This window comes from Epinephelus fuscoguttatus, linkage group LG15, assembly GCF_011397635.1.
Source record: "Epinephelus fuscoguttatus linkage group LG15, E.fuscoguttatus.final_Chr_v1".
NCBI classification, from domain to species: Eukaryota; Metazoa; Chordata; class Actinopteri; order Perciformes; family Serranidae; genus Epinephelus; species Epinephelus fuscoguttatus.
Window position 1 is genome coordinate 38,679,462 of NC_064766.1, and position 24,582 is coordinate 38,704,043.

Sequence of the window (24,582 nt, forward strand, 5' to 3'; positions counted from 1 at the left end):
TGCAATGATATTGAGTTGACTATTTTTGCTTTCACAAAGTATTAACACAGTGAGATGTTTGATAAATAATGATCAGTAATGTTGATAGTGGGAAAAACAAATATTAGAACAGCTAGAACAGTCGGTGAGTTCAGAAAATTGCATCACTTCACTGCAACACAGCCTTTGAAACCAGGGAAAGACAACATTTGTGCCACATTATGATATCCAAAACTTATGACGAGAACTAGTCTAATATCACAATATTAATATGATGTTGATTTATTGCAAGTTAATGCACTGGAGCAAAAACAAGATGTTCAGGTGGTGTTACTTTACTAAATAAATATTTGTGAGAAAAACTCATGTAACATAAGTAAACAGCCGAGCAAACGTCATCAGATTTTAAATGTTTCTAAGCTCTGATTGGTGCATGAAAACATGGGATGTCACACGTTCCCAGCTGAGCCCCGCCCACTTCTAAAACACAAAGCGAAAAGGACAGAATCAGAATGTACAGAAGTCTCTCGTGTAACAAACAAAACTGTTGTAATTTTAGCACATCACAGGTGTGAGAACCTGCAGGGTGTTTGATCAAGATTACCAGCTAAGACAGACTTACATCAGGTTCGTTTTTGTGAGGGTGATTTAAACCTTTCCTCAGTTACTGTGGAAACTCACCCCTCCCAGACCAGCCTGCTCCCAGTCTGACTAGTTTTCAAGCTTCACCTGCAGCTGAACCAGAGTTACAGTCAATCTGCCAGACTGGAAAACTATTTTCTCTGCAGTCCCTCCTCGACGATTCTTCTAACTGCAGCACTGAGAGCATGAGTCAGTTTTACAGTACAAGTCAACGCCAGCTTGCAGACATGTTACATTCATCACATTCTGACACTTGTTGCATATTTAAAATATGAGTTCAAACCTTTTTTTAGTCTGCAGTAACATTCCAGGTGCTTTCCAAGTGCACTGCAATTATGATAAAACTAATAATTAACTTTGACCACGGCTGCAGCCCTGTAAGTGGCATTTTAACATTTGTTCTTTCCTAAAGTGGCACTTAAATAAGATTAGAGAAGCAGAAACCCAGACATGCATCTATTGAGATACAAGCAGCAGTTCTTAAAATGACTGACTTTGCACACTAAGCCCTGTTTATGAATCACCCCTCTGTCTCGCAAATGCATAACTTTTATTTTTCAAACTGTCAGAGCTCGTTGTTCTAATACGGTAAATCAGCTGTGAGTCCACAAGTTTTGACTGGAAATGGATTGCACCTGTGGCTCTGATGCAATCTGAGAGGTCAGTTTCTCACCGAGTGGGAACTCTCCTGCCTGACACACATCCAACGTAAACAAGGCCCGCAGTCACGCCAGTCTCGTGCTGCCATCAAAACAAACAGGCCAGGGCCGAGTGTGGACACATGGCATACGTGGCTTAGTCCCATCCATTGACGGCCTAATTCCCCCCGCACTGCCTCATAAAGGGGTCTATTGACAGCCCTTCCTGAGCCCTGCTCACACACAAGTGACCCTCATTGTGAAAATATGTGTACCATCGTTTGGGGCAAGCTGCGGTCTATTGCCCTTCCCTTTAAAATAACAACATTTGGCTGAAACGGCATTTTGCCCCTTTCCTGTCATGATACTGTGACTCAGGGCTTTTCCACCATTTACAGTAGTTTGTAAACAAGGAAGTGGTGAACACTTCTCTGCAACCAGATGGGAACCTGTTGGACATCCTTGAGCTTGGATTCTGTCCTGTAGTAATATCATTAGTCTGACTCGTGCATGTGAGGCGAGTCCATCTGTTAAAATCCACGTTACTCACTTCACTAACTGCAATGTTGTGTTTCAACTGCTCCATGGTCAGGAGGGGGAAAGCACCGCGGGTGGACCTGACAATCTGATCCCCTCTTCGTGTTTGACAAGGCTACCTAATCCCTTTTGTTCCAGCCCAAGAGTCTATTTCAGAGACAACTGAACCCACTGTAACAGAAAACCAGTGACGCAAAGCAGGACATTAAACGCTTCTTACACTTATTTATTCATGGTTCTTTAAAAAACACACAGATCGACTTTTTTAAGGAGGTGCACCGGAGGCCCCAATGTCAATTCAAGGACGACTGTGGGAAGAAGCACAGGGAAGAGTGGACGTAGACGGGGCTCGATCTGAGCAAAGCTTACGCTGTGTGCTTTCAACAAATCAGTTTCAGTAGCAGATGTACACGACATCTGATAATGAACCAGTATTAAGAAGCATAGCAATTTCTTGCAGTCATTATAATCATGGCATAAACATCTTAAGAACTTCTGACAAGGTCCCTTACTTGACAAAGTCTTGTGGGGTTGTTGACGTACCCAGTGTTGGGGCTAAGCTAAGCATAGCTTGCTTGCAGACGTACTTTACAGTGAAAGAAGGTGAACTACAGCAAAGCTATCCAAGGTAAAAATCTAGTTTGGTCAACTAAAGCTACTTTATTTCAAAATACCTTGTAAAACGATCAAATTAACAATGTACATGTGATACGAAAATAAAACAAAATAGCTACAAAAAAAGTCAAATTCCAGCAAAAAATGTCACTCAGTTTAAGCTGCAAAAAATTGTTTACATATGATCACAGGTTATACATTTAATTTATTTATTTATTTAATTTTTAAGATATTTTTAGGACAGTTTTGCCTTTAATTGATAGGATAGTGAAGTGTGAAAGGGGGAAAGAGAGAGGGAGAGACATGCAGCAAGGGGCAACAGGCTGGAGTCAAAACTGGCAACAGCCTTGTACATGGGGCACCTGCTCTATCCACTAAGCCACCAACACCCCTATATATTTAATTTTATTTAATTTTATGTCATTTTATTTTATTTTATTTTATTTAACTTTATTTAATTTTTATTTTGTTTCATTTCATCAATTAATCAATTTTGAAAAATTGGGGCTGCATGGTGGTGCAGTAGTTAACGTTGTCACCTCACAGCAAGAGGGTTCCTGGTTCCAGGTCCGAACCCAGGGTGGGTGGTTCTAACCCCAGGGTGGGGGAGCCCCACCCCTCATGCAGGTTCCGAACATCAGCCAAAAATACAGCTCCGTTAATTTATCAAGCTTCTTTTCTTTAAATAGTTAAAAAAAAATGTTACGTCACTTTGTTATTCCTGTAACAGATAGTAATGGTTAGTTGTGATGGAGTCACACGTAACCTTTGCATTCAACAAAATGAATTCTGTAATTAGAGCTCTGAGCTGTGTTAGTTGCCAGATTATTGACAGACTTTCCATCCAGATTAGTTCTGTTATCTAAGAAAAAATAATCCAGGGATTGATAATCCAGGGTCACCATCATCCAGACAATCAGTGGAAGTTCTGTCATAATAAGTCATGCTGCTGACTGTGTCTGCAGGATATTACATCATATACTGTAACTCTTCTATGAACGTAAGTGAAACCATCCATCAGGAGAGCTAACGGTCACATGATGCACAAGTCCTACTGTAGCATCAACAATCAGCTGTGCAGTGACATCACTAGTCAAAAACCCTGTATTAATAACTATAATCTGGAATTTTTTGATATTAATGTCTTTAGTCAATTCTCAACCAAGAGTTTTACTTTGATTTGGCTTCCTGAAAACATTTTATTTTTAGGAATCATTGTCAAAATACATAATACAGTGCTCATATAAGCAGGGCTACTCATTTCTCTCATTGGTTAATTGAATTCAGTTACATTTGCCAGCAAAGACTCTGATGTCTACTTTTTTCTTTGCTCCTCCTGAATATTTTTTTCCACCTAAATGAACTGGAGCACCGTTGCTGTGCAGTGTGTGTGCGTCTGTGTCACAGTGAAAGATGGGGGACAGGTCAGAGTCTGGTGAGAGGCGAGCCGTGCACATCTTACATAATCATGCTCTCACAACCGGTATATTCTCCCCTGCAGACAGCACAGCAGACCTGCAGAGGAAATTAATATTTTAATCTCTCAGCCAGATTCAAAGAACAGTTCCTGCTCTCACAGAGCAGCGGATAAATAAGTCATGAGCTGGAGGTTTGTGTGACAACAGAGCTGGACAGACACAACAACAACATGCTGGGAGGAAGTCCACAGCTCGGGGCTTTGGCAGCCACTTTCAGATGGGATGTGAGTGACTGATGGGCTGTGAAGTTTCCGTGTAAATACCCAGGAGCTGCAGAGTTCCACCCTGAACAGCCAGCTCCATTCACATGTGTTAGCTCACATGAACTGCACACTGGGCATCTGAAATACTTGCACCAGTCAGGAAGTGTAATTCACTGATGAAGCACTGCTTCTCTTCAAGACACAATAATTAGGTCACTCCCACTACATGACCGAGAGCATGATGCAGGCAGAGCTGCATGAGTGGATTCAGGCGCCACACTGTGGTCAGTCTGAGTAATGTCAGCTGTGAGTGGTTCATGCTACAGATGCATTCACTGTACTTACATTAGGAAGAATAAAGAATAAAACTACTTTAGATTTTGCTCCAAGAAATCTTCCCCAGGCTGAAACACAACATCTGACTGAGGAGAAACTTTTACTATTACATCATATTAAATGAAATGTACAGCTGCAAACATTATGTTAACTCTTCATATATTAACATGCACATATTCACCAATAACAAGTTGCTATTAGCATGCATACTAGTAGCATGTGGGCACTTTATTAGTGTTTATAAAGCACTTATTAATGCCTTAGTTTGCTTGACCATATTGCAAAAAACTACCAGGCCATTAACTTAGAGTTTTCCCTCAATAACCTCCTAATTACAGCTTATTGATAGGACATAAGGAAGTTATTGATTATGAATTAAATTCGTAACATGCTTTGCTCAGCGTGGGCTTTATTAACGTGTTAGTACCACAAGAATAGTCATTTTACCTTAGTAACACATATTAACATTTGTGGTCTATTCTTATGCAACGAAACACAAAATGGTAGCACTAAATTTAGATAGTCCAACAAATGGTTTATAGAGTATTGTAACATGTCATCAGCTTGTCAGGTGAGATTAAACAGCTTAACAGTTTCACTTTATTTTGCAGATATCTAACAGAATATCTTTATAGTATGTGTGACCGTTTTTGAACATATCTACATATTCTCAGAGTAAGTTTGTTGAACTTGAACTACACTCAACCAAGTGAACTGTCACATATACTCTATAGCTAAATATCTAGAAGAATAAGTCCACTCCCCCACACAACCTTTTCTTTTTGGGAAGACAAATTATTATTATTATTATTATTATTATTATTTTTAGAGCAATATACAAAAAAAATCAGATTTTTCAAAGATTTTTTAACTGAAGATTTTCTATAAAATTATTGCTACTATAAAACAACTTCATATGTTTGATTTTTTTTTTTTTTTTTTAAATCATCACTATGTAGATTCTGCAGGAAGACCAGTTGCATTTGTTTTTCTACTGTCCTTATGGTGCAGGTTTCTGGACTGATATCTGAGGCTGGCGGGGGCCTTTCAACATTTGTTTTGAACCAACACCTTTAAACAATGGTTTGGGGGTCCTGGATGAAAACTCTCCTCAAATAATAAATACAATTATAATAATAATATATTATAATATATAATATATTAATTTACTGTAAAGCTCAGTCAAGAAAGAAACTGAAATGAAGTTCACTGAAAAAATACGGTGCAATATCAGTTTCTTATGGCAAAAAATATTGCTACAAACCATTTTAATGTAGCACAACATCACATGAATGGGAGAAAATTTGCTCTAGTGAAAAATGGAACTATAATTACACTCTGTTTTACTAGTACTATTAACTTAATCATTTGAATTGCTCATTTGATCCTATTAACTCCTATACGTCCTTTCTTTATTCACCTTGGTCTGTGTGAGTCTGTTTTTGTCATGTCATGTTGTGATCTGAGCTTTGTGTATTATTATATGCCTGTAGTTTAAAAAGTAAAAATGAAAAAAGACAAAGTGAAACAGCTGAATCGTTGAATCCCAACTAATTAGCATTTGAAATGTTAAAAACATTCTACAAACTATCTGTAGGTGAACTTTCCAAAAAAATTGTTACCCACTTATTACCCCACACGGGTCCGCTATTATAAAGTGGCTCCCTTTTTACACTCCATTACACATCCATTATGGCACACAACTGCTGCACTTAAAGGGATAGTGAGAGTGAGAGTGAGTCCTCACAACACTTGTGGAGATCCAACTTTTTATGTCGGGGCTTCAGGACACTTGGATCACTACAGACGAGCAGTATGGAGATATTTTGTGGTTTCAATTATGTGTTTTTGGACGTTTGAATCTGGGGCGCCGTCAGCCTCCATTAGGTGGAGTTGTGTTGCTACCTCCTCTCCCCTTGGATCTCTGCAAGTGATGTGAGGACTCTAAAACTTCACCCTTTTAACAGTCCCTGTCCTGAAGTAATAAGACAGCACATTTCTAAAAGATATGTTTGGACTGGTAGAAAATATTTCTGCAGACTTATAGCTATGCAGTGTCTCACAGATGTGAACCTACCAGTTTGAACGTACTGATGTTTCCAGCACCTTGCCAAAACCAAGCTGGGTGGAATGGTGGTTGTTCTGCATCAAAAGATATGTTTAAAATTTTCTGTTAGTTGTTCATCTACCAGTGATTATAGCACATATGCATCTCAAGAGAGCTCAATATTTTTAAGGACTAACCCATCACTTAAAAACAGGGTCTGTTCGCTGCAGTAGCTGTGTGCTATGATGGTTTTGCTAAGTGTGAAGAGGAGGTTACTCTAGAATAGGGAACCTGTGTGGGTTATTAAGTGTCATAAGTGTAGTTATAAACAAGACTTCACTTTAGAATGAGGAACATGGTCAGAGTTAGACTTAATGTCATTTGGTGTTTCGCTACACAAGAGTAGATCAGATCTATTAAGTGTGAGTAATGAATGGTTGTCTGTCTCTGTGTCAGCTCTGTCTAGAGTGTACCCTGCCTCTCGCCCACTGTCAGCTAGGATAGGCTCCAGCCCCCCCGCGACCCAATAACAGGATAAACTGTTACAGAAAATGAATGAATGAATGAATGACATTAAGTGTTGCCGAAGAACCAGGCTCCACCGCACACTTTTCTGCGAACCATTTAATGTGTTAAAATTGTTAAAAACTAAAGTCTTCATTGCTTGGCTTAGTCTCTTTTCCCACAGTCATATTCTTCAGTGTCAGGGATGATTTGTCCACGTCAATGCACAGCACTGTTAACAAGCACAATTCTCTGTTATTCATGTTACAACTCTGTCAGTCTGTTGGTCAAACATTTCTCACATCCAGGATTAAGTTGTCCATCGACATAATTCTGTCTTACAACCAAAAAATACAATAAAATACTGCATTGTGGGAAACAAATCACACCGAAAAACTAAAAACAAGGAATGGTACTGTTCCTTTTTATACACAAATGTTAACATCCTCTTCCACTGATGTCACAACCTGATTCAAATGAAAGCAGTGGGAGCACACCGCCTGGCGAGTGATCATCTCGACCACATGCTGAGGTGCAGGTGATGCAAGTGAACACTGTCCTGCTTCTTTTTTTGGATTTCCTTGAAAGCAAAGTGATTTCTTTGCTTGCAACGTCACTAGAAGGGGTTTTTAAGACAGCTATGCATGGTTACAAAATTTTAATAGTTAACAAAATAAAAATAATAACTTAAATGTGGAATGAAAAACTCTGACTGTACCATTATCCAGTTATTCTACAGTATTCTAGATGACAAAGGAATAAATCAAATGAGTCCTGTGTAAGCTATTTACAATTCAATGTAAAGCTTAGTCTCTTAATGCGACAAATGTTCTGTTCAGTAACTGCAAAATGTCTCATTTACACCTCAGTGTAAAACTGTTATTAGCATTACGGCGCCCTTTACACCTGGCATCAACACGTATCCTCAGGGTTTTTTGTTTTGTTTTGTAAAAGCACCCAAGGGGACGAACAATCTAGTCATGCAAACACTTCAAAAGGACACTTTAAGATACATTATTTAGCTCTAAAATGAAATGTTGCACCGGATCGTGTAATTAGCTTCCAATGTGGAAATAAAAGTCAAGGCAGGGTGCAGTTCAGAGAGCAACAACACTTAAGTGTTTAGTGTGCACGTGTACTTGCACTGTTTTGTTTTGTATTCTGATTTTTGAATGAAACAATGACTGTGAGGTTTCAGCTCTGAGGTTATCAACATGCACAGTCAAGTAGAAATTGTAGAGGAATTATATGTATACTCCCAAAAGTAAAAGCGGCTTCAATTCCTCGTCTCATCTCCCAACATAGGTGTAAACACGCCTAACAATCCTTTGAGCTGAAAGACAGCACTTAAACTTCAAATATTTCAAATCCAGTTTGCAGAAGTCAAGACATTACTGCCTCACAGGAGATGCATTATTGCTAGGTGAAAATGGTAGCACTAGCCGGCCTGTTTTACAATACAGTGTGCAGACACACCCCCGGATGTGATTCATGTTAATGCCAGGTATTATGAGGGCCCATGATATCACTATTGTTATCTGTGTGCCATGTTCCAGTCAATAGATGATTCATCATATCAAAGAGTTCTACAAAAGTCCCACGTAAGTAAACGTTTCAAAATAATTTCGTTTCACACATTTTTTTCTTGGTATATATTTAAAAAACATGAAAAAACTGACCAGTTTTACCCTTTTGAGTTTTCCCAAATCAGAATCGCTCATAGCATATGAAACTGAGAGTCTGTCTGTAAACTGATGCTGGGGGTGGTGTTTCTCCTACTTCCACATTGTCAAAGTGGCGTTTTGTCTCAGTCGTATGTCACTCATGTTTCAAACGCTGCAGTCGGGCTTGTTCTGTAGTGTGAGGAGGAGGAATGGCGGGGGGTCCAAAGTCTTCTGAGGAAAATCTATGAGCTTGCAGTCGGACAAGGCCTCTGGCACTCCTCTTCCCATGTATATTCCTGAGTTAAACACATGCATAGTAGTGGCGATGATGATGACGATGAGTGTGTCAGTAATCACAGAAACGGCTTGCGCTCACGCCCACACAGTCGCTTTCAGACAAAGAGTTCATTGTTCATGGTCTCAAACAGCCTGCTAGTAGTTGAGGAGGCGCTCCCTTTCTGTACCAGCGTAGCGCTTGTTAGCAGCAAACACCTTTGCCTTGTTCACTGAGGGACCTGTGAAAAAAGTCACAATATGTTAGACTTAATTTAAAATTCAATCTGTGCATAAATCGTGTTGTTTCCTTAAAACCTGTGACGTTACTGACCGATATAACTGAGCAGTACAGGGAGGAAGATGAGGCCGTGCGTGGCCCCGAGCAAGACTATGGCCAAGTACATCCTGAAGTAGAAGACCTGGAAGATCTGCGACTTGGAAAGTGCCAGGATTATGATGCCTCCGAACTTTGTTAATGTGATCCCACTGAATACCTGCGAAAAGGAAATGGTGTCATTAAATGTCATGTGATGTGATGGTGACCAAAATAAGAATGAATGTTTAAAGAAGCCAAATTATTTTACAACTGATTTTATGTCAAGTTAATTAGGTTTTCCCTGTAAAACATTGATTTTTCCTGCCCTACAAGCTCACTGACTACGTTTACAAGCACAAAATATTCCATTTTCTACCCTTATTCCAAAGAAAGACAATATTTACATGGCTAATGACAATAAAATTCCATTAATATTACCGTTAACATGGAGCCATGCTGCTCCAATTAACGCACAATGTCATTTATCATGTCAAAATATACAAATTTGCTTCTTTGCATCAAAATAAGATTCTTTTTTAAAGTTTTGCAGCTGTGCCGAACACAGCTTCCCTCTTTCATTCCTTCAACACCTTCTTGAAAAAGTCAGCATTGCAATATATTTTTGCACATCCAAAAAAAACTGCTAATACCCAGGTCTTTCAAAGTGTTTATAAGTAGGTGTGTTTCTCCTTCTGACTAGAAATGTGGGCTTTACTTTTGGGCATGCATCTCTACCCAACCGCCTTGTTGTCTAGTTGGTTCGTGTACACGGTATCCATGACAGTGCACAGAGCTGACTGTAAACAGGAAAGAGGCTGTGTGTCTTAAACCGCGGTAAAAACCTCAACTGAGACACGTTTTCCGAATGCGCTGTACATGTGCTCAAAGAACGCTCCTAAAACCCACGTAACACCAGTGTATCCCACGTGTCTTAGTCAGGAAATGCTACACTTGGAATAAGGCTTCATTTGAAATATCCAATTTGGAAAACGGCCATACTCAGAATAATAGAGAAATATTTGTGTGCTTGTGTATCCACATTACAAACATGCAAACATTTATCTCCAATTCCAAAAGCTTACTTCTACTGAGAAAGGTAAGTAAGAGGTAAAGTGAGACTCACAGAGCTGCCCATGTGAGCCAGGGCCTCCTCAGCCCGCTCCACTCTGTTCTTCTTCACACTGATGGAAAAAGCTCGTACGATATGACTGCAGAACTCCACCGAGATACCACAGCACTGCAGGAGAGGACAGGGAACAAGTCGGCACCAACACATGAAAATGTTAGAATTGTTGTGTTGTCTCGAAATAAATATAAAGCTGAGATCAAGGACAAGTTGTTAACAGTGAGAAAAAGAAAGTTCGTAAAAGGTGACATCAGGGGACATGGTGACATCGCTAGAACAAAATACCTCAGGGTACAAAACCTGAGGGGTCAGACGACCAGACCATAAACAAGTGCTGAGTTTAAAGGCACACCATTAATATTCTATACACAACAGTGTGCAAGCTGTCACTCTCAAAATACAGATATAATACTATGCAACAGCTAAGCTCAGTGAAGAATGTCTTTTATATCTATATATGATTAATTTACTTTTAATATATGTCTCAATATACCTAGAAGTTATAGGAGCAAAAAAGCTAATCAAGCCTTTACAAAGTTATAATTTGAAAATGAAAGAAAATGAACAGTCACCTTTATTTTTACTTTAAAAGTAATTGTTTTCTGTACCATGCTGAAACGTTTTAGTGATGCTGCCATGTTCCCAGACTGAAGACATTATATTGGCATGTAAAAAGTTGTCATACCTGATATAAACAATGGCTAAAACTTAAAAAATGAATGCCGTGAAAAGCTGAAACTGTCTGTGTCAATTCAAGAGATGTTTTCTTTACATAAATCTTGTTTTATTCACATTATTATTCAGTTCTTCCACCCACTAAGGTGTAAATGTTCCGTGTGTTTCATGCTGCTTCTCACCATGACCAGGTTCACAAGGGACACTGCGTTGAGGCTGATGTTCCACAGCCACATGACGCCAAACATGTTGACCAGGATCATGGCGATGGTAATGCTCACAACCACAGCTGACCACAGCTCGAAGCCCAACAACACCGTCGTCACCACAAATATGGCCCCCAGCGACACGCTCAGGTTCAGAGCTGTGTTGTACACGATGGTGAGGTACTGCTCGTAGAACACGTAGAAGACGCTGTAAAGGAGGAAAATATGTTTTAGAAAGAAACGTCATGTGGCCAGTTTATACGATATACTATGATTATTTTTTATTTTTATTGTAGCGGTAACGTGACCCCTGTTATATAGGATACAAGGTCAGAAAGATTATTTCAGGACTCAAGGTTGAACATCAGCTATATAGCCTTTTATAATGTTTTCTTTGCTGTTTGCTTATCCATGACCTACTTATCAACCCCTCACCCAACACCCTTGAACACTGACTTCAAAACAAGCAGTTAGTATTTCATCACAGACTCAAACAGAAAACTTAAAGCAGTGGGTGCAGCTGAAACACCTTGTTCCTGTCACAAATGATGATGATGTAATTTATACAGAATGTACTGCAGAGGTGAGAGCACTACATGTACAACAGGACTGACCTGTAGGCAAACACCTTGTGGTCCACGGCCTGACTGATATTTTCCGCCAGGATTCGGGCCATTTTCAAAGCGTGTATGTAGTCTGGGGATTCTTTCATGATGGTGTGGTAAGTCATGAAGTAAGTGGCTCCCACCCCCGTGTTGTTAGGATACAGATCGACTGCTGTGGCGTAGGCTGCATGGCCGCTGCAGCATTGTGTGGGAGATAAAAAGGGGAGAAAATTACCAACCACAACAATACCGGCTTACAGTGACGGGACAAAGAAACACAAGTTAAAGTGAAAGTAGTCAGTGACATGTCATGTGTTTTCAATAAAAATACCCTTTTCCACACTTCACGTTTGGATTGTCTGACAGAAACATGGGCAGAAACCGCATGAAGTCCTCTCCCTCTGGCCGCTGCTTTCCACTGGGAGTCAAAGGCCGACAGTGTAGACAAGAGGGATCTACCACTGGAAAACAACATCAGGAATTTATTCACCCATCTAACCAACGGGGCTGGAAAAATATACACACTTGCTCCAAGACAAAGCTGCGAACTGAAAACAAATGACCTCAAAGTTTCACAATAACAAACAAAAAAACCCTTTTAAATACCAGAAAAAGGAAGAAACACTCGCAGCGCTGTGAACCAGAAAATCAACAGTACAGGTTTTATCATATTGTATATAACTTTATTAAATACTGAATCACCATGGCTCTTTTAATATTTTGGTAATATCATCTCCTTCTTGAAACTGCATGCAGATGAATTGTCTAATGCATTTTATGTGGTCAAGGAACTATGCCATTTGATTGTTTCTCCCTTTCTCTTTCATTCACTTCCCACTTCCTCAAATCATCTGTCACTGACAGTCAGGTGACTCTTAACTGTACAAAAGTCATTTTATTAACCAGGGAAATGTTAATAAGGAAATACCTCAATTTGCTGCATTAATAATCACACCAACAATTTGGTTTTTGAAATCTTAAATAAGTTTGCTCAAGTCATTCATATACCCGACTTGAAGTTCTGCAAAGTACAATGCACATTACTTGAACAATAATAACATTGTTGTGGTTTTGCCCTTAAACCTTTTGTTTCACTGCATTGTGTATAAAAACCTGGCAAAACGCTGAACTTGTGTCAAACAGCAGCTTGTGACACCAGGATCACGAGACAAGGGTTCAAAGCATGTTGACATTAGATAAAAATGTTACCCGAGGCATTGCAGAAAGCCCCCGTGGCGTTGTAGTATCGACAGCAGGTGGACTGCGGTTTCACCCAGTCAAAGTAGTCGTCGAGCCAAGAGGACGGCGTGAAAGCTATGGTTGTGCTGGAAGCAAAAGGAAACGAGAAAATGAACAGATCACATAACCACAGATTAGATTAGAAATACTTGAGTCTTTTCATGACCTTCACCTGATCTGAACTCCCAAGTATTCAGATTGTGGTGTCTGACTGACGTTTAATGTCATTAAAATGAAACATATTTCACACAGGTTGTCAGAAACTTGATGTAGCTCATTTGTTGTTTTTATCAGGGCTGCACCAAAAAGTTGGAAGCTTTGAGGTTTTGTTCATAACGTGTAAATCTAAATTCAAATGCTGCACAGCTTTTTTTCAATAAAGACTAGGCTACATTAATATTATAAGCATTACATGTGGAATTTGATTCCAGTGCTGGCTGCGTAGGATTGTTCTGACCTGTGTGATCCAAACATTTCTAGTAACTCTAGAGAGTTGTAAAGCCCAAAAATCAAAGTTTATTAAAAAGATAGATAGATGTAATCATTTCCAAAATTCAAAGCATGTTTTTATCTGAAGAAATATTCTGCTTCAATCCATATTTGTTGGTGTTAAGCCTTTTAAAAACAACAATTAAACAGCAGTTTGCTCTCCAGCTTGCTGCACAAAGGAAAGCTCGCACTTGTATTGATGGGGCGGTCCAGGAGCAATTAAACAGCACCCAACAGAAACTACATTTTTATAACTACAATATTTAACGTGATGAGGAACACGATTTAACGTCGCTTCTTCAGAAACCCTCAATGGAAGCTTGAAATTTGAGAAAAATGACACTGGGTACAGCTCTAGTTTTTATCTTCAATGCAAATTTTGTCTTGTGCAATCAATCATTTGTGATGTAACGTGTTCACATCTCAGACTTACTAGTTGCTGATGAGCGAGGCGGTGTAGACCTGCTGGACTAGAGAGTCATTGTTGCAGCCCACTCCTCCACACAAAACATTCTGGCCCTCTGGAGTGCTGTAGTTCAAACCATCCTCTACCACAAAGTACACTGGAGCTCCGGTGTGGAGATACATGCTCAGGTTCTTGAAGTAGTCTAGCACGTATGAGTCCTAGATGGAGATTTTCAAAATAGACTTCCATGAGTACAGAAAGCAAACCAAGGCTGTTAATCATGTTGTATGGGGAAGACTTCCAAAAAAATGTTATGTCACAGAAATTCAAATGATTGATGAGCTAGCGCTGGCAATCCCTGAACACACAGTTATACAGCTACAGTTATTGAAAGCTTTGAACACTTACATCAGGCATGGAGAGTTTCTGGTCCAGTCCGATCTCTACTTTGTTCACCACAGCAATACTGAAGGAGAGGATTCCTACAAACACCGCCACCTAGACAAGTGAGATGAAAAGAAAAACATAATCATCGTATAGTCAACGAGCATTATATTCTACTCAATGAAACATGAGTCCAACAAAATCAACACACTATAGTAACACTGTAAAGCCCTCACTCATCATTGTACGCTTTATTTCAGGGCTGATTAGCCATCTCTAACCTTCTATAGGCTCAGTCATTGGTACTTGTTCATTTATAAAGCCAGTCTGGGTAAACACCCATCATATATCTGACTGTAGGTACAGTCTGAGATCACAGGATGTAATCTGAGTCAGACTGAGATGGGAAAGAAAGGTTTTATGTACTCTGCTCGTCTTACTGAGAATAGCCTTCAAAAAGACTTAATAATAACAGAACTGGTCTCTCTTCCTCACTTTAAAGGTCTTATAAGTACAATGGTGAATGAATTGGTTCGTACTTGTCACTGTTTGTCTGTATTTTAATATGTCAACTTTTAATGCATATCTTTTTTTGTGGTTATTGTTGTTTGTCTGTAACTTTTTTATGCTACTGTCCCGACCAGGTCTCCCTTGTTGCCTTACTTGGTTAAATACGAGTTAAGTAAAATAAAATAAAGTGCCACTGTAGTACTTACTATGATCGGTCTCATCCACTCTTTGAGGATGAACGGGGCAAAGATTTTCTTGAAAAAACAGAAGAGGAGGCTGTCCGTCTTTGTTTCCTGGTCATCCAAGAGCTTCACGCAGCAACAGATGTCAAGTCGATTCCCCTTTTAAACACAACAGCACAGCATTTGACAAGTTAACGAAGTCTGTAGCTGATGTGAAGGTTGAATCATGTGTTGAATTGAGAGTGAATGTGTCACTGAAGCCCAAGAGCAACTTTTCACTGCAAACAATCACTGCACTGGCTGATTACAAAGCTTTGCAAACAGTGAACAATCAGGTAAATCAGCTGGTGTAGAGATGAGTAGGATGAAAACTCAGTCACATATTTGTACAGCATTAAGTTGGGGCTGTTGATCTGCAGGAAATCCTTTTTACGTGAACTTCCCAATCAGCCATGTGTAACCTCTCAGCTATCATCATTTATGTCACTACCATTTCCCCCAGTGTCTCACCTTCTGTCGTCTGGCGTCCAAGCCGAGCAAGCTGACAAAGCAACTGATCTGCAACAGGAAATCAATAAAAACAGCCAAGCCAGCAAACAGAGAGAACGTCCTCACTGCGGGCATGTTGGACAGGGCTCCTACAGAAGGAAAAGTCAATAGTGTAATCAGCATGTGACTCACCAGGAGACTATGGCACTTTTTGTAGCAACTATGTCAATCCTGTCCACAAAAAAAAATCTTTCTAAATTTTTTTTTTTTTTTTTTGCAATTTAAGGTGTCATATTATCATTTAGAATAGAATCTGTGAACATATGGGGTGTATTAATTCATATTTTACCCAGAAAGAAGGCCACTGTCTCTGAGAAGGAGGAGAGGAACATGCTGGGGGCTACGTCTCCAAGAACACGACCAATCTGCTGGTGAAGTTCCTCGTGGGGTATCCGCTCATCCCTCTGTTCAGAAATACAAACAACAGGTTTATCAGGGTTTTTTGGCAGTGTGCAAAAAAGGTAAGACTTCTTTTTAAAAGGAGACCAGCATACAAGAAGACCAGCACCACTGACAAATTAATGGGTAATTACAGAACAGTTTAATGGACTCAGGTTGCTGAGGTTACCTGATATGTCTGTACTATGATAAAGATGTTGTCCACTCCAACGGCCAGCACCAGGAAAGGAATGACCTCAATCACAATGAGGGTGAGGGGCACGCCAAAATAGCTGAAGATCCCCAGTGAGGAGGAGACAGAGCCAAGCACAATCAGGATACCTGCTATACCCAGAGAAATCTTTGAGTCCACCTGTGCAGGGGAAAAAAGATAGAGGATCAGTCATGTTCATTCCTTTGGCTGCTCCTTTTTACACTTGAGTAGCAGGAAGTTGTCAAACATGTCAAACTAGTTCTGTTGAACCATAGCATTTCGTCAAGCTGTCATGTTGTTGTCCAAGCTCATAACCATTACATTAAATCGGGAACTGCCACTCCCCAAGTGTAATTGCTGCAAAGTTGGGCTATAAAGTTTGACACATGAAGAAGTATAAAACTTCCTGGTCACAAAAATCAAATTCAGTCCATTGCCTGTTATTTCATTTTCATTTTTGACTTGAGCATAAAATCAAAGTGCAAAAAACAGGGCGTTGTGATGAGCTGGATTTATAAATGACTAACAAGATAATGCATCTGTTTTTCATTTTCTGATTTTGGATTCCTTCTCAACTGAATATAAGAAGACCAAATGATACATAAATTGTTCTGGTAACGGACACATAAGAGCTAAAAAGTAAGTGCTTAGTTCTCTCACCATCACTCTCCTGAAGCTGTGGATGTGACCGAGGGCCAAGGAGATGTAGATGAACATAATGGCATAACTGACTACGACGGTGCTGATGTCACTTTTGCTCTCTCTGTCTATTTCATCTTCAATACTCCTCTCGGCACTAAAGGCTATGGTCAGGTTGGGGTTTTTGAAGTTCTTCATGAAGCTGATGAATCTGAAATGCACACAAATAATACATTAAGTAAATGAAGACACCATAACAGTGACTTTTGCAACTCTAATGAATTTTAGAAACAGGTAGTTGTCTCACTCCTTCTCCCACGCCAGAGCTTTGCCGAGCCGGGCTGAGTCGTTCAGGTAGTTGTTGAGTGGGAAGGTGATCACTAGCGCAGTGGCATTGTTGTAGTTGGTTTCTGTGATGCAGGGAAAAGACACATTAGTTGTTAAGATCACTGAAACAATTTTCAGTCATCAACAACATGAGTAATGATTACTGAACTGGCAGTAATGGGTGATCATTCCTTTTGGTGGAGGAACGAAAGCAGCACAGATAAAAACATGTCTGCGTCTTAGATAAAGGGTTGTGGCTGGTTGCTATGGCAACTTTCATGATAATCAGAGGAAGAGGTGGACTTTTTTCTTGTTCTTGATTTTATCCATATTATCAAACACACACTTGTAACCTGACTGCTACACAAAAGTGATTCTATTGCAAATACTGCGTTGGGCTGAGTTCAGTGACCATAACAGCTTTTTTCCATAGTGCAATAACATAATCAACAGAGAGGCTGTAAACAGAGCATTTAACTGCTGTACATATAAAAACTACCGCTGTTTCCTAGTTCACTGCCCTCTGAAAGTGTTAATCCAGCTCACCATCGTAACCCCCGAGGGCCAGCCATGGAAAGACAGGGCCACCAAAGGTGCCTAAACACGGGTCGTGGAGGAGTGTGGTGTCATTGAGGGATGCTGGTGCGCTGTGGAAGACAGAAAACAACAAACAAAAAACAGTCATCATTAGTTTAGCCGGTCATCAGTACTGGTTTTGCCACTATAACAGGCACAGATATAGAAGATATAGAATAACCGATAAAGAACCGCTGCGTGAAAACAAATGAGGAAGTCTGATTGTGCTATTTCAAGAAGACACACACACAACAGTTCTCAGAAAATGCAGAAGCTAAAGTCTGAGGAAAATAGATTCTCATGAGCTGCAGGTGTTCGATTTCGACACTGATGTATTCTCCAGAAGTTTTGAGTCTTTAATTATGGCAACATTTCCTAAACCTGCTAACCATACACTGGAAGACTCTGAGAAGACTAGAGTCAGGCACTCTCTCACATCTATAGACAACGTGAGCTTTAAGTCACACACTATAACATTTCCCAAAGATTGGGGGCATGACTACAACTAGATTCCTTTTCAGGTTATTTCTCATCCTGCTCCTGGTGGAAAATATTATGCCAAACTTTCTTTAAGAAATATTAAAAGCTACATATTAAAATTTCTTTGTATGTCTGAAAAAATGGCATCATTACAATCTATCAAAGATCCCTCATTAAAACAAGTGCTGGTTACTGGATCAGATACATGCCAAATTGAACACTGACTCCTGCTCACTCCACAACTCCACCAGATTCTCCTCCCTTTCCACATTCCAAGCGAACTGAGACTTGTTCACGTTCTTGCGCCTCCCTGGAGTGGAATCCCCTCTATGTTTACTGTCTACCTCGTTTGCTGCTTCCTGTTTCCTGTTAGACTAAAAACCTATAATATTATTGACAGTTTGATTTTGTGGGAAGGTCAAGATGAGAAAAAGACTCACATAAGACAGCTCGGACTAAGTTTTACGACCGCCTTCCACCAAACATTGTATGCGCACCTACTGAGGTAAAACTCTCATGATTTTATTCCAACATCGGAAGTTTGTCTGTGATAGTGAAACCGCTTGAAATGTCATTTGGCATAAGGCCGGCATAAGACAAGTTTGAGACCATATGAGCGCTAACTTCTTGGCTAACCTTTGAATTTTTAAAAAAAGAAAAAGAACCATCTTCAGAAAAATCACCTGACACAGTAGAGGAAGTGGCTGTGATAGTCAGCGTAGACAAAGAAATCATCTCCTATGCTGTGGTCCAGCACAGCATGGCTATTCTGAAAGTAGTTGAGGACACTCAAGATGGTACAGTTGCTATTATACGGGGCCAGTGGAGCCAAGCAGATGTCCTTCAGGGTGACGTTTTCGCCCTCGTATGTGGCTACAATGCTTTCGATGTCAAGCTGCAGATCCAGCACCTGGTTGGTTAATGGTGGAAAAAAGAAAAGGAAAGGAGAACTAATAAACCACAGATCTAGAGTTGCAGCTGCTCTTTACATGCAAAGTTTGGATCCAATCTTGTGACAGAAACAATACTTCTATATACAAAACACACAAAAGACTGCTACTGATCCATCTTCAGAATCGACTCTTCCACTAACCCACCTGGTGCAGGATGTCTTTGTCCAGTATGGCTCCAAATGGCACATCAGATCCTCCAAAGTATGGGGAGTAGATGAACGTTTCATTGAGTGGAGTGGTTATGATGAGCTGCACATTTCTAAAGAAGGGTCCAAAGTGGCTGTCAAAGTAGTCCTTCTCTTGACGAGCCTGGCTGGTGGGAGCCGACCACAGCTCAACGGGGTCTGTGGTGATGCGCATGTAGACCAGGCCACCAGAGGCGGCGACCACAAGTATCAGGCTGCCCAGTATGACCACAGAGGGATGCAGCACACAGAAGGAACCCCAGGAGCTGAAGAGGATCCGCAGAGCATTCTCGAATTGTTCGCCTAACTTTTCACAGCATGATGCATTCACTAAGAGGGGAGAAACACTGGGAGTTAGCTTAAGTCACGCAGCAATGACACAACAATGTTATTACACGTAGTACACCTAAAGATCAATGCAATTAGTGGCACAACAAACAGTAAAGACAGATGACAATGTCACTTGTTATCAGGCTTTACAATACCTTGGTCTGGATTATCACTGTTGAGAGACAGTGGGTTATTACTGTCCAATATGGGGCCATACTCAGACATGATGGTCCGTTTCCTGTTTGCACAAAGAACCACACAAGTCAGTCAGTATTAACTTCTACAGCAAGCTTCAAATTCAAACACACAAATTATACCAGAACACACCGCACGCAAAAGAAATTGCTCGTTTACCTGTAACACCAAGCCCCCAGGACAGCTCCGACAAAGATAAGCAAGAAGGCAGTATAAGAGATCCACATGATGACAGTCATGGCATCGACACCAAGGATTGTCCAGGGAGGGGGGAGAGGGGGAGGTACAGGTTTGGGGCCACAGGCCTTTGCGCAGTCCTGACAGGAGCACGGACCTGAACCGTCCTCCAGGCCCTCTGTACAGGCATAAGTCTTGTTGTTCATGGGAGTGTAACCAGACACCGGGACATCTAGAGAAAAGAAGGAGCATAATAAAGCATGGTGTATTAAGAGCAGGGATATTTTTCTGCAGTTGGATCATGAGGACAAAATGATTTACCTGAGAATATTGGAATGATAGGAAAGGGAGTCTGTCCATTGTTAATATCGAACATATACTGGATCCAGTTGGTGGCATTGCAGGCAGATGCATCCTTCCCACACAGCAGTGATAAGGCCTTCACATTGCTGGATGGTGCCTGGACGTCCTTGCAGGCATTGTACATGGCTGAAAAGTCCAGTTTGATTATTTTAGGGCAAAACTCAAAGATTACAATGACAATAAATTGCCCATTCCCAATTTTATTGAACCAAACATGCAACAGTTATGACTGTTAGTCACCCCGAGAATTACACAACCAGGAGCATGACTTCATGTTTAAGTAGGAACTGATGAAGTTTACTCTGCTGATGTGACATGCTGTGAATGAGTGAGGGTGAGGCTGTTTTTCATATCTAAATAAACATCCAGCTGTAACCTCACCGTTAGTAAATGTCTGTCCAATATAGAACTGCACTTCCTTCACATTGGTCCCATTGATCTCGGTGGCATTCACAAACTGACCCTGGTGGGGGCTGCATGTCAGCTCACAGAAGAGGTTCATCAGGTTGAAGAAACAGGCAGGACACCTGCACACACACACGCAGTGAGTGTGAGAAGCAAGGAAAGGGGTCATTGCATAACTTACAGAATAATAAAAGAAGTTTACGAGTGTCTAACAGTTGCTCAGAGGAAAAACAAAGCAATAACAAATGCAGTGAAGTCATTTGGCCTGTGAGCCAGTCAAACAACATTTAAGCAGCACATATACTGAGAAGATTCAAAAGGGCAGATACTCATATTCTTTGTGCTCAGATATCACAGAGGTAATGAGAATGCCCCTCCAAGCATGTCATGTGCGTCGTTAGTTAATGTTGTAACTGCAGTGCATACCGAGACAGGAACTGAAGGGGCAGCTGGAGACTCCCTTTGAGAGTGCGCAACTGGTCAGTGTTACAGCAGAGGCTTCGGTTTCCATAGTCGTATCCAGGACAAAGCTCCTGCGTGTCAACACAGAAAGGATGACTTCACTTTGATACACTCATGTCAGTTTCTTCTGCAGTGGAAAGCAGAAGTATACCGCAGAAGATCGGTTTGAGCATCAAATGTCAGCAATAACGGGACAAAAGCATCAAGATACTGTACGTACCGTGAGAAGTTCATAACCCTCAGTCTCCAGCGCGCGGGGAGGACCAGTGTAGTTGCAGTTATATTTTTTTGTGGGCACCTTTTCAGAAGGCCCACACTCACCATACCACACGCAATGCTGGGCCTCAACCTGACAGACAGACAGCAAAACACAGTGAACATTTGTGCAGTGTGTTCATAAAGCAAATTTATTACAGTATGTTGTTGCTGCATTCAATATATCTATTTTTGCAGAGTGTGAAGCTGTTTCAACTGATAGAAGCCTGCTTTTATTTTTATCTGGTGAGGACACGAACACGGTCTTGCCAACAAATCAAAGACAAAGCACACTGAGAGTTCCTTTAAAGGCTACGGCAGACCACGTGATTTAGTTTTGGCTGCTCCACAGGACTTAACAATTCTGTCCTGAGGTTAAAGCTGTACCTATGTACCTCGAGGTTTTACATTTGGCCAGGTTAAACCTCTAGGCATGACTCACTTCCTAATATCTCGTGCTTTGTACGTCTGAAAATAAAAATTTCACTTCTGCAAAAATGTTTTCTTACAGGCCTGCATTTAGAGAGTGAGCTTTATATTACAATTAAGTCACAGCAGGCAACGTCATCTTGACTAAACCCACATTCAACGTCAAGAACGAAGGCCAGAGAAAGGAGAACTGTGGTCAGATTTCTATGGCAACATAATAACATTCAACCGCTGTTGTTATGGCTCCAACCAAGTTCAATTCGAGCACTTGAAACATTTGTTTTAAATCTGATATGTAAGAGAAAATACAATAACATACGATTACAATGACTACTGCTAAATGTTGCATACTACTGCAACATGTTGCTTCTGCAGTTGAAGTTTTCCACATCTGTCTATTCAGCATCAGAGCTCTCACATGGTCTCTGTTGGGAGGGGAAGTTAATTCACTTACTCCACAAACTGTTTTATGAGTAAGCACAGTGTCACACTCTGTCCTACATGCCTCGTGGGATTGAGTTCAGGAGCAGTATTTGCATGTTAGTTGGAGCCTAATGCAGCTGCAGACCAGGCCAGTACTCTAACTACAATATTTGTCCAAAGCCAACGGTCAAGACTCAGCACTAGCTGTAAGATAAGTGTTTATATTAAGCAAGAACCAGAACTCTGACAGGTTCGTTTAAAGTGGTGCATAAATGTAACAGAAACCTGATGTATGAACCCACAGAAGGAAATGATACATGCACGCTTCTGTAAAATCCTTTCTGCCTATCCACTGCAGTCTGCAAATAATCAATATGTTACCTCGTACCACATTCTTGTTGCTTCAACCAGGATGCTGATATCTTATCTTGAATCAGTAATGATTAATCACATTCAGATGTAATGTTTCAGCGTAGTTTCAAAGCAGTTCTGTGCTTTGCAGTGTGACCTAATTACCTCATGAATATAGAGGTGCATACAGTGCAGTCAGAGGAAGCAGAGGGAGTAAATGAGTGATTATCTAAATCTGATCAAATCAAATTGATGGATCAGGGACACATGTGTTCTGGTTAGCTTCTGGTTTGTTTGGATATTACATGTTAGACTTAAAAGACCTTTAATGTCCCGTGGGGATTTGTAAACACATACATCACACACAGAAAAATAATCTAAATAGTCCAGAATAAATAGTCTAACCAATAAAACCTTGCCCTTGCTTAAGATGCACTGCTCATTGGGTAATAATTTATATACATCACACCCCTGCCCATGCCTTGTTTAATTGTGTAATTGCCATAGAAAGATTGATGTTCTAATATTGGGGTGTCTGTATCCTCGCCCCGAGGGGAGAAGCTTAAATTCCCCTGAGAGTAGGTGGGTACTATCCATGCAGGCCTTCTCTGCCTTTTGGGTCAGCCTGGTCAGATAAAGATGGTACAGATCAGTCTGCTACTTCCCAATGATCTTCCTACAAGTTGCCCCGGTTTGTTTCTATGGGTGATTTTAGAATGACCACACCAGCATACAATGCAATAAGCAAGAATACTCTCAATAAAAGCCTTACAAAATAAAGTCAAATTTTGTCTTGGTCATCGTCACAAGAAATACCCTACATTTTCTGGATTGGCATCATTTATGGTGTCTTTAAATTATCCATAAAAGTAGGATCTAGTATATTACACTTTGATGTCCACCATTAAATTAAATCTGTGTTTATAATCAAGACACATCCCAAAGATTGTGTTGTCTTATCTCATATAATGTTTATGTATTTACTTGTTTGTGTAATATTTACTACTACTATTTTAGCTTATTTTTTTACGCATGGGCAGTCAAGTCTCGTATATTATGTCTACACTATATGTACACTTAATAAAGCCCATTAATATAAAATAAAATAAAAAGACACATTACATCTTCAGACAGTGACAGTCAAATTAAAGCAATAGCTCTTCTTGCTGTTCAACTTGCTAACGTTGCACATTCAGTGTTTTACATTCTAGTTTTGTGAGCCATTTCACACTGACTAAAACACTATTGCCCTTCTTTAAATAATATTACCCAGCTGAAATAATGTGAGCTTTCAATCCGTCAAGACATGACAGCTCGAAACTTCTTTCACCACCCGGCTCTGAGTCCAGGATACAACATGTACCCGAAATGTCAAGGCTAACCTCTTATGATATCCATTTTCGGTTTCGCTAATGTTACGAGGCTGCACCACCTTCCAAGAATTGTTGCTAGCTCTTATGTTTGAGCCACTGTTAAGCCAATTACTGACTATTCTTGCACTGGGTAAGAATAAGACGAAACCCTGAATAGCTAAAGTAGCCTGTGTGTTAGTTTCGCTAGCCGCCTCAGATAAACATCACAGTAGCAACAGCAGACCGAGCTGAGTCATGTTTTGGTCACGAGAACACGGACGTTACGTGTCGCTTACCCATCGAAAATGTCCCTCTGACAGGAGTATGATGAAGAAAAGTATACATAAAATGTTTCTCCCTGGTAGGACTCCCATCCCTCTTAGTGAAAAGATCGAAACGAAGTGTCAGTCCTCATGAAGTTTCGCATATCTTGTTTATGCTTTCTTCTTCGTCGGATTATTTGTGTGGGGCGGAGACAAACT

At 40.4% G+C, this 24,582-nt stretch overlaps 1 protein-coding gene across 1 annotated transcript; it reads right to left on the minus strand.

Annotated features, from left to right (window-relative positions):
* Positions 1–5,222: 5,222 nt before the first annotated feature.
* npc1 (Niemann-Pick disease, type C1) lies at positions 5,223–24,563 on the minus strand. Its single transcript, XM_049598471.1, has 25 exons — positions 24,397–24,563; positions 21,511–21,639; positions 21,255–21,361; positions 20,805–20,950; positions 20,382–20,549; positions 20,043–20,292; positions 19,844–19,926; positions 19,318–19,688; positions 18,904–19,130; positions 17,711–17,811; positions 17,145–17,247; positions 16,859–17,048; positions 16,175–16,357; positions 15,896–16,010; positions 15,568–15,695; positions 15,082–15,216; positions 14,390–14,479; positions 14,009–14,199; positions 13,057–13,172; positions 12,179–12,308; positions 11,857–12,042; positions 11,219–11,450; positions 10,359–10,472; positions 9,251–9,413; positions 5,223–9,158 (listed from the first exon to the last, which is right to left on the minus strand). The coding sequence occupies exons 1-25, from the start codon at positions 24,472–24,474 to the stop codon at positions 9,076–9,078; spliced, it is 3,819 nt and encodes a 1,272-aa protein (XP_049454428.1). The 5' UTR covers positions 24,475–24,563; the 3' UTR covers positions 5,223–9,075.
* Between the last annotated feature and the right edge of the window lie 19 nt (positions 24,564–24,582).